Source organism: Magallana gigas, chromosome 6 (genome assembly GCF_963853765.1).
Source record: "Magallana gigas chromosome 6, xbMagGiga1.1, whole genome shotgun sequence".
In the NCBI taxonomy this organism is placed as follows: domain Eukaryota; kingdom Metazoa; phylum Mollusca; class Bivalvia; order Ostreida; family Ostreidae; genus Magallana; species Magallana gigas.
Genome location: NC_088858.1, coordinates 52,767,697 through 52,778,058, shown reverse-complemented (window position 1 = coordinate 52,778,058; position 10,362 = coordinate 52,767,697). Strand labels below are relative to the sequence as shown.

General features: G+C 34.3%; 1 protein-coding gene across 2 annotated transcripts; it reads right to left on the bottom strand.

Annotated features, from left to right (window-relative positions):
* Positions 1–2,296: 2,296 nt before the first annotated feature.
* Positions 2,297–10,238, bottom strand: LOC105341505 (sulfotransferase 1B1). Of its 2 annotated transcripts, XM_034467173.2 has the most exons (7): positions 9,941–10,238; positions 9,721–9,838; positions 5,454–5,644; positions 4,801–5,121; positions 4,160–4,263; positions 3,634–3,805; positions 2,297–3,045 (listed from the first exon to the last, which is right to left on the bottom strand). In XM_034467173.2, exons 3-7 carry the CDS (start codon positions 5,632–5,634, stop codon positions 2,933–2,935), a joined length of 891 nt encoding a protein of 296 aa, XP_034323064.1. In that variant the 5' UTR covers positions 5,635–5,644; positions 9,721–9,838; positions 9,941–10,238; the 3' UTR covers positions 2,297–2,932. The 2 variants fall into 2 exon arrangements, with proteins under 2 accessions (XP_034323064.1, XP_011446367.2); XM_011448065.4 differs by lacking the exon at positions 9,721–9,838 and having other exon boundaries at positions 9,941–10,236.
* Positions 10,239–10,362: the final 124 nt, after the last annotated feature.

Sequence of the window (10,362 nt, the reverse complement as noted above, 5' to 3'; positions counted from 1 at the left end):
AGACAAGGCAAGAAGTTAAAAAAAAATGTAAATAAAAGCATTAAATCATTATTTTTTGAAAGATATAGTCTCATAACTGCAGCGGTGTGTGCATACAAATTTTGATAACGCGCTAGTGCGCGTAACTCAATGTGTATGCACACACCGCTGCAGTTATGAGACTATATCTTTCAAAAAAAATAATTTTGACGGAAATAATGATTCAATGCTTAATATAAATAACAAGAGTAACTAAAATAAAAAGATGAAAATAATCGAATCATTCCTGGTACGACTTAACAAAATCCGAATGATTTTAAGTACGAATAAACAAAAACCTTTCTGATTTCAAGAACGACTTAACAAAAAAAAATCCGAATGTGTTCAAGTACGACTTAACAATTATTTTTGGTACAAGTTAATTTTACTTTAAACATTACGCTTTTTTTTAAACCAGGGATGCGGAAGCAAAATTTCCGGAAAAATCAATTTTTAAACCCCGATATCTCTGTAATGCATCGTCCGATTTTCAAACGGATTTCAGTTTCGTATTCAGCATAACCAACTCTAGAAACCTCACAAGTTTAGCTTTCTAAAAAAGCTTACCGTATTTAGAGCAAACTCTTAACAGCAATAAGATATCAAAGACAATTTAATTATTTTTTATATGAATGTCGCCTTCTTCTCCATGCAATAGCGTGCCGAACTTTTTAAAAAAAAAAATATGTGCCTTTTAAGCGTACTGCTTAAAATTGAAAATTACAGTATTTACTGCGTGTTATTTATTTTAAATCGACTGTACCAAGTAAAAAAGGGGCTTAGGAATGGTTGTATCACTGTAGTAAAATCAAAGTTAATACAACTGCATTCAGTATCATCCAGTTTTACTGATATTAGTTTCACCGTTTCTAATATACAAACTCGTTTACTGATATTAGCCATACCTTATGAAATTTCATTGGTATTTGTATAATCAAAACAAAGAGAAAAGAACAAATTATTTCAAGAGATGTTACAGAATATTGCTTTTAACTAATTAACAGAAAAATGAATGCCTGAATTTCACTAAGAGCCATTTTTATTGTTCTTTCGTTTTCTCACTTTTTAAGATTTGAAATCTACGAAAATTGTTAAGTCGTACGTAAAAACGATCATCAGAAAATTATCTCCCTTGGGCCGAACAGTATATCAACCAATGAAATAATTGTAAATTTTCACATCATGTATTTTCTACCAATCACAAAGGAGAGGAAGTGCACAGCCCGGAGACTGTAAATTATTTCAACTCTTTATACCGTCTTCCAAGGAAGACGGTAATAAACATTTGAAATTGAAACGAAAAATTCGAAAATTCGAAAAATTAAAAAAAAACTTCCGGTTTGGACCGGAAGTGACGGAAACTAAATTCCAGCCAATTCCAAGTCTCTATCTTTAAGCGTTTTTGAAAAACGCCCTGGACAAAATCGCTTTTTTAAAATTTAATAATTGACTTAAAGTAAAAACGTAAGTGACGTTGTTATTAAAAATTCAACATCTTTTAGGCACCATGATGCTTTATAATCCCTGAAAGTTTCATGTAAATCCGGTGAAAGCTTTTTGAGATATTCAGCTTTAGAAAAGTCATAAAATTAAAGAAAAAGAATAATAGGTTCCTACTCGGGGGAGGGGGCACGCACATACACAGTTTATGCTGCTAACATTCGGTTAGGTTGAGCTTTGAGGGTCTGATTGTAGCGTGCAGCAGTGTCTCGGATGTAACGAAAGTTAAATATACGAACTGCACGTAGATCTTTTTCTGACAACCATGTGAAATATTTCCCACCTAGAAGGAAGAAGAATATATCATCCTCAGTCATGGCACATAGGTCCGCGGAGAGGTGAATAATGAAGGAGTTGATGATCTGATCCAACCAGTATGTACGTAAGTCATTAGTAGAGGGGCAGGAACAAGCGATATGTTGAAAAATGTCTACAAACATTATGTTGCATAGTCTGCAGATAAAGGGAGTCCGTTCCGGAGGGCAAGCTTGCAGATAAATTTACAAAGAGAGATTTCGTATGAGTTGGACGGAAAAGACCAGATGAAACTTGGGTTTTGGTTTTGGATAATGGATTTGAAACGGTAAAAACCATTGTCATTTATCATTGAAGAAGACTGAAGAATACTTTAAAAAGCAAGGGAACTTATTTAAAAACATTTCGCTACTGATAGAGCGAAAGGCACTGTCGACAATCCTTAACGATGCTTACATCAAATATCTGTCTCTTTTTATAAAGTTCTTCACCGTGTGAATTGTGCAATAATAAGAGCATGCAATCAAAAGAGTAATATATTTTATTTTATCACTTTTCATTTCAAACAAAGTAGCTAAAATCTAATCAAAATCCTGTATCTCTGACTGATATTGGATACCATCGGTTCCGCTACATATTTTTTAATCATTACAACACCGGCCGCCAAGTCATCAACAACAAGTCATAGAGACAGAAGGTCCGGAATTAACGTGCCAGCCTTGTAGGAAATTACTCTAATTAAACAAGATAAACTTTGAAAACTATTAGCAGCTTTTCTTCACTTCTGATTAGAAATATTTATCTTTGTTGTTTGGTAAAGAGACACTTCCTCAGGTCAGGTCAGAGGATGCTCATACGATCACGTCAGACAGTTCTATTATTGCACTTCGGTTGTCAATGGAAATTTTAATGAAGTTTCAACAGAGTAAAATGATCAAACTTTAATCACTAGCATAGATTTATACTCCGATTTAAAAAAAAAGCTCAAAATGATAACAATCATACGAAATCGAAAGGAAACCCAACCACATATCTAAAATATTTATGTATTAGGTTTGCACTGTGGTAATCATCAAAATAAGCTTCATGAATTATGTAAATTGCATTTCTTCAACATGACACTGTACAAAATATTTGCAGCTGGAATAAAATAATGATTCTAAATACAAAATCTAATCTTTGTCTTTGATTTGGCCATTTTCTGCTGGTAGATAGAGTCAAACATGTCACTTTGGGCGACAGTGAACCAGTTTTTCCAGTCACCAACTTGACCTGAAATATAAAATATTTTTAAAGTTTAATTTAATTCACATTTCAAATAGAGTTTCCTCCTTCAAATACTAAATGGTTTCATCGCATCTTTCATAATTTCAATTGTCATTTTATTTAAAGTAACCTCTTCAATAACATCCTCCTCTCTCTTTCAATGGTTTGATGATTTAGTTTTGCGCCTCTCTCTCTCTCTCTCTCTCTCTCTCTCTCTCTCTCTCTCTCTCTCTCTCTCTCTCTCTCTCTCTCTCTCTCTCTCTCTCATCGGCCTTCGCTTGCCATTGAGCCTTACACTACTTTATTTACTATGCAATGACAACTATAAGTAAAGCTTATTCATGCTTTGCTATTTCGGAAATCAACAAAAGGGTGCTAAATATAGATTATTGCATGTACGTAATGTTTTCGTATTACAGAAACAGAGCTGACCACTGATATCACATGCCGATTATTCCTTTAAAGGACTACTCGTTCTATGTCTGTCTGTCTCTCTATTCCTCTATCCGTCTCTATCCTTCTCTCTCTCTCTCTCTCTCTCTCTCTCTCTCTCTCTCTCTCTCTCTCTCTCTCTCTCTCTCTCTCTTCTCTCACCTTTTCTGTACATCCCAGGATTATTATCTCTCCACTCTGTCACGTCTTCCGTCACATTCTTCTCCTTTTTCATTGCATCAAATTGACAGAGACTGTCGATATTCCGAATTAACTCATCACTAACTTCAGTCCCCAAAAACCGGGCCAGCTTTGCGATTTCAGTATTGCTGTCCTGAGAAACAAAAAGATCTTATTCAGATTAAATGGACCTAATTCAAGTGGCAAGAGACATGTGGTCAAACGTATCCCAACATATATAGAATATAATATTAAGTTCTATAAATGTGTTAAACCTGAAAAAAAAACGGGCGTGTATCAAATAAATTTTAAATGAGAAACTTTCGTGGAGCAAATGGTATTCGAGATTATATTAATCTGGTATAAATTTACCCTTCATATGTTAAAACGTATGTTTTGATAAAACAAATTCATTTTCTTATGTTGAATATACATGTACATGTATGTGGCTATTCCACTTAGTACCACTTTGAAATGTATAAAAACAATTTTTGTTTATAAAGTTGACCTCTTTCATGTCTTCGTAGTAAATCACGTGGATGGGATAATCCGGGTGACTCTCCATAAATCTCTCCATTTCCAGAGTGTAATCAAACCAAGACCCATAGTCCGCTGAAATATTGATATTGGTTAGTGATTATATTAATGAAGATGGGATGAATAAGATGGAGCACTTGCCCATATTGTGTTGTTATACTTTCATGTTAAATACTGAAATCTGATTGGTTAAGACGCAGTTAATAATATTTTCTATTACCCTCAGCGTTAGCAACGCAATTAGCAACGGGTAACATTAAAAAAAGTTACATGCGCGAAAATTATGCGCGTACGGTTCGCTGTAGAATTCACGTTATTCCTATATAAAAGCAGTAAAATTTTCTTAAAAATTAAGACATTCAGTATAACAAAATAAATAGTGCCTGTTTGGGAGGATAACAGTTGAAATTGACACCCCTCGAAAACCATTGTCAACCTCCGCTTCGCGTCGGTTGACAATGGTTTTCTTGGGGTGTCAATTTCAACTGTTACCCTCCCAAACAGGCACTATTTATATATTAATAGTTCAAATAGCTTAGGTGAGCTAAAAATAGTATCAATGGCTAAGCAGCAAAAAATTAAAAATCGAGCATCAAAACTACAAAGACTAACTTTTTCCTTGAATGAATCGTTGTAGGTAATTATCCCATGGTCCATCAAACTCGTACTCCAGAAGTTTTTTGTGATGGTTGTAAAACGACACAGCGATGTCCTTGGGATTACGGATGATGTACACAATTTTACATTTTTTATCAAAAAAATCATTGGGCAGGTACTGGAAATACACGTGCGTGTTCATGATCCTAGGGGAAGGAAGACTCTCGAATATTTGTTCGGTGATTCCTTCCATCATGGCCATTTCTTTGATTTCCGGAATACGCTCGGCTTTTCGCCGGACCAGCATACTAACGACTTCCCATACCCAATGTGTTCCTGTACAAAAATAAGCCGAGTTGTATGTAGATATAATATCATTTCAAAGACTTTAAAACTTCTGTTCACTAGTGGTTAAACGTTGATATACACTGTTTTACACTGCGTCTTTTTCTAAATCTTCAGTATTGTTCAACCGTTCATCATTCTGTATTTAAAACATACATGTATGTCACTGCATATGTTTACTTACATGTAAATAGTGGCTAGATTTTTGGTGAAAATAATATACTAAAAACTAAGAATCGTTTACTCAGTTTTAAAGAGGTTAATACATTTGATAAACTTGATGGATCTATCAATTATAGGATGTGAAAATGTGGAAATCCTACCAGCTTTTGGATAAGCGCTGATTATGACGTCATCGTTTCTTGCTTTCCAGCCTGGCATCGACCGGAAGTGTTTTTCGTGATCTTCGATCGGAAAGGTGGGTATATAGTAGCCATCAATGTCTACCACACGGAGGTGAGTGTCGTCATCTTTATTGTCCGCTCGCAACTTAATCTCTGGCATGATGAAGTCACTGAGTGCGGAAATAATGACAATACAAAATTAAGAACAATGTAAAAATAACTAGAACTGTCCTAATGGGACTAATACCCCCGCAAGGCTAATTTCAAATGGGGACAAATAATTGAATTGAATAATAAAGGTTTGGAACAAATACAAATAAAAAATTTTCTAGAATTGTAAAAAAAAAAAAAAGTTAACAAAGAAAAATTAAAATCAAAATTGTCAGAATTTCACTTTAAATACATATAACAGTAATACATTTACAAATTTATGTATCTGATGATATTTTTTTTTATTTAATTGTTTTAACGAAAAACCAACAAAATGACAATAACCCCTCCCTTTGCAGTAAATAGAAATACCGGTAGCCAAGCAATGCTCTTTTGTTGATAAAACTTTGAATATCTTTCTAATAAAAGTCTTGACAGATGCAATTAGTTGTTTCAAATTTTCCCCCACTTTCTCCTGTGGTAAAATGGAACTTCATATCAGAAATTTCCCTATACACATGCTCCATCTAAACCATGGCTCAGATAATGCCCCCCTTGGGACAAATGAATTCAGTCACACTTGTCTTTGATGTTCTTATTAGCTCCTAAGAATTCATCATTGACAAACAAAAATTTTGCATTGGCAGTTGATAGAATACTTATAAAAAATAAATTAATAAAGACAAGAAACCTCTATTTGGATGTATTTATATCAATAAATCTTTGAGTGTTTTAATACTACTAATTAATTCATAAAATCTGTAAGGATTACCTCCCTTACTTTTCAACATCAGTGTACAATATATAGAATAAGGAAAATGAAAACTGTCATAAAATCATTAAATCTTGTCTGATCTTAAAAAAATTTGCAAATGCAAATTTTCAGATGGTGATCAACATATGTACAAATTTTCAAACTGTTCCATGAAGTAGTAAAAAAATTCTATAGAGGGGACAAAGTTGCGTCTACAGACAGACGGACAGGGTGAAACCAATATACCCCCTAAACTTCGTTTGCGGAGGTATGAAAATTATAATTTACATTCCACATAGTTTTTGCATGTGAAATGTGTGGGAAGTTACTGCAAATATAACAACGTAACACTGACAGTATACTCAACATGTCTTATCTCCTGCTAAATTGTAAGAAAATCGTTGGCTTATAGCAGTCACGTGGAGACCATGTATATCTTATACATAGTCAGTACGAAATATATCTCCCTTTGAGCATTATGGCGTGATTGTAAGAGTAATATGATGTCAGGTTTCATGCTCAAATTAAAACTTGTAATATTGTAATAAAGGCTTGATTTTCATTGTTTTTATTTACTTTTTATCAATAAAATAAAGACAGTCAGTAAGATATAATCGTTACATGATTTGTAGTTGACCTAATGTGGTTTATACATGGTCAGTAAATTCCATTTGGGGGCTCAAGCTCCACTCTTGCCCCATGTGGAATTTACTGACCAAATCGGGTCAACTATGAACCATGTCACTAATAAGGTAATTAACCAGTTCTATTATCATGTCACTGTTTAAACGCGCGTTACTCAATTTGTACGCAGTTGAGAAACTATATTTTTCAAAAAAATAATTATTCATTGCAGTTTGATAAATAAGGCCTAACAAAAAAAATTGTGTGTTTAGGGTTACATTGATGAAAAAATTAGGTTAGGTAGGTAGGGATTTTTTTTTATTTTATCATATTTTTTTTGTATGAATCCTAAGAATGTTTGTTTGTTTCATATTTAAAAACGTATTTTTTATTGGAAATAAGATAAAATCACAATCGGATAAAATCAGACATCTATTACACTGTAATAGACTGTAATACAGTGTTTTCCCCAGAAAATTTTTGAAGCATGGGGGGGGGGGGGGGGGAGTTTGTCAGAGTAAGTGCGAGGTGCGGCATTAAAGCGCCTAAGCCGGCGAAATCACTGTGTGTAATAGTATAACCATTTGAAACGTACTACATGATATGTACTATAACTGATGCATTTTCATGAAATCTACATCAACAAGTATCATTTCAATTCATAATTATATTTTAATATCTGTGTATATTTAATATACAATTTTTCGGTTTTTTTTCTGGCAAAACTAATAACATTTTTTTTCAAAATCAGTTTTTTAAAAGGTTGGTCCTCACAAGTTTTCACAAAACACAAGACATATAGATTCACATGGCAGTTCAACATCAGCTTCTGCATGTCCCACTCCTTCTTCTACATATTATATAGAAGAGATTTTTTTAGGGGGTGTTGAACAAGAAATAGGCAGAACAAGTCCATACAATTACAGCAAACTTGATTCAACTTATTCTGGGCAGTTAATATTTCTTGTTTAAATTGGGGGTCCATATGAAAGTTTCTGTGATATCTTGACACCAGTCCCCTTCCCCGTTTATGTGTATGTACACAGTCAATCATTTTCATAGGCATACAATATACGATGTTTCTAGTCATGTGACATCGTTTCCGTGCATTTCTGCAAATAACTGTAGTTTTTTCTTTCTTTATTATGTACATTTTTTCAAGTTTCCAATATCCTTGCGGCAAATAAAGAGTTCAAGCACATCGAATCCAAGCTAACTCCATCGAGTGAACATTGTGCTATTTTTAGATTTTGGAAAATCCACAACATTCGATAATGGCGGAGATGTCGAAAAAAGCACATTATATTAAAACAAGAAGTAATCACGTCTCTATTTATGCATTAATCACCAATTAATAAACTCAGTTTTAATATATCTTAATCATAAGCTAGGTCCTTAAACCGTAAACCACGTGTGCCCCCTTGCCGAGATCGATGTCGAAATTAACTGCGCTCACTGCGGGTGCAAGTGTTTTTCCTGAAGTTTGAGCGGAGAAACGACAACTTTATATCTACTAATTACAGTTAGGATGTGTAATAATTGGAAAAAGAATTTTGCTTTGAAATAAACATGCATAGCGGGAAGCATGGCGGCATTGTGTGATGCATGGCGGGGGATCTTCAATGCATGGCGGTACCGCCATGCAAAATCGGCCTGGGGAAATTTTTAAAACACTGTCTAAAAATGGTAGGATCGGGCCATTTTTGTAGGTTAGGTCGCGTTACCCGAAACACACAATTTTTTTTGATAGGCCTAACTTTAAAAAAACCTGACAGTACTTGGACTTTACAACACTCTCCTGATATCACTTTCCAACACACTGTCTATATAGTAGTATAAAATCAGGATATTCAATAAATTGATGTTGGCTAAAGATTTTAGTAAAATCAGCATTTAATTTTTTTTTTTTTTTTTTTTTACAATTTTAGAATATCGATTTCCCAGTTTTGTCAATACCTAATTGCTTCATTAATTGAATCATTAATATTTCCTCCTTTCTCTAACTCTGTCTCTTAAATTCCTCAACTATAAAATTTACCTTTTCTTTAAAATAAATAAAAATCTTTTCAAGTACATTCAGAATGATAAACAAAACAGTATAGATTTGTATTCACTTATATTTATAGAGTAACAATTTATAGTCATGAATGAAATCCTCCCTTTTTGAACACCCCACCCTAAAAATGCGCTTGAAATTATCATAATAATCGGAGGTTGATTTCCATTTTCTATCTATCTATCTGTATGTATACATGACTCTAATTGGCCGCCATACATCCACTCCGCTTGACAAGTCCATGCGTTTTTTTACCAGGCCAATTTTTGTCTAATACGTTCATGTGCCGCCCAATACTTCAGAGAAAATTATATAACGTTAGGTCCCCTACTTCGGGGGGGGGGGGGGGGGGGGGGTTATGTATTTTCAGTTTCTTGTAACGATTCGACGAGTACCCAAGAAAATATAGATATAGAAAGATTCATCTCAGTCTGAAGTTAAAGAACAATTACAATGTTTTTTGTATCTGCTTTATATGCGCAGGCAGACAGCGCTGCAGTTAATGCGTGATATATCATTACGTTCACACCCACTTTGCCCTTTGCATACAGAGAACCTCTTTCATTGTTTGGACACGTGTATAAAATGCACAAGCAATGTTGATACACTGTTTTGAGATTCAATTTTTAACTAGTAGTGCTGATAGATAAGTAGACCATTACCTAAACCAAGTCAATCCAATGATCTATGAATATAAATCGCCTCTTTAGATTCATGATCCGCCCGTCGAGTATTCCGGAATTTCGAACAGCCCGAGTGATAAACAATAACAAGTAAGACCTGTGGCATGAATCCAAAGACCCAAATCCACTTAATTATTATAGCATCATTATTAACACAGCTCTTATACAGTATATCTATTCAATTATATCCATACAATACCTCGACTGTGAAATTCCTTCCTTTATCCAGTTGATGCCTGAACTTTAAAACTTGTCCACTTTCTGTGACCTATTTCTTTGTGGCTGATCGATTCTGCCGAAAATATTATCCACGGGTCTGTGCAGTGAGGCAATGGGGCGACCGCTATCTAGAGTGTACTCATTCACATCATGATGTCTATCAAGGTACGCGCATTGAATTATATCATAAACATAATAAAAGGAATTAGATTAGATTTCAGGCCAAAATTCCATTTTCAGCTTGATCCGTCTGCTGCACGAGTCACTGAATACGGTAGCTGGTTAATGACATTAAAGATTCGTGGCCAGGATTAAAACCCGTTTTCCCGAAATAAAATTCGATCTCGCGAAATGAACTAAAATTCCTTAAAATAAAATACCCCTTCCCTTAACCCCCTTATA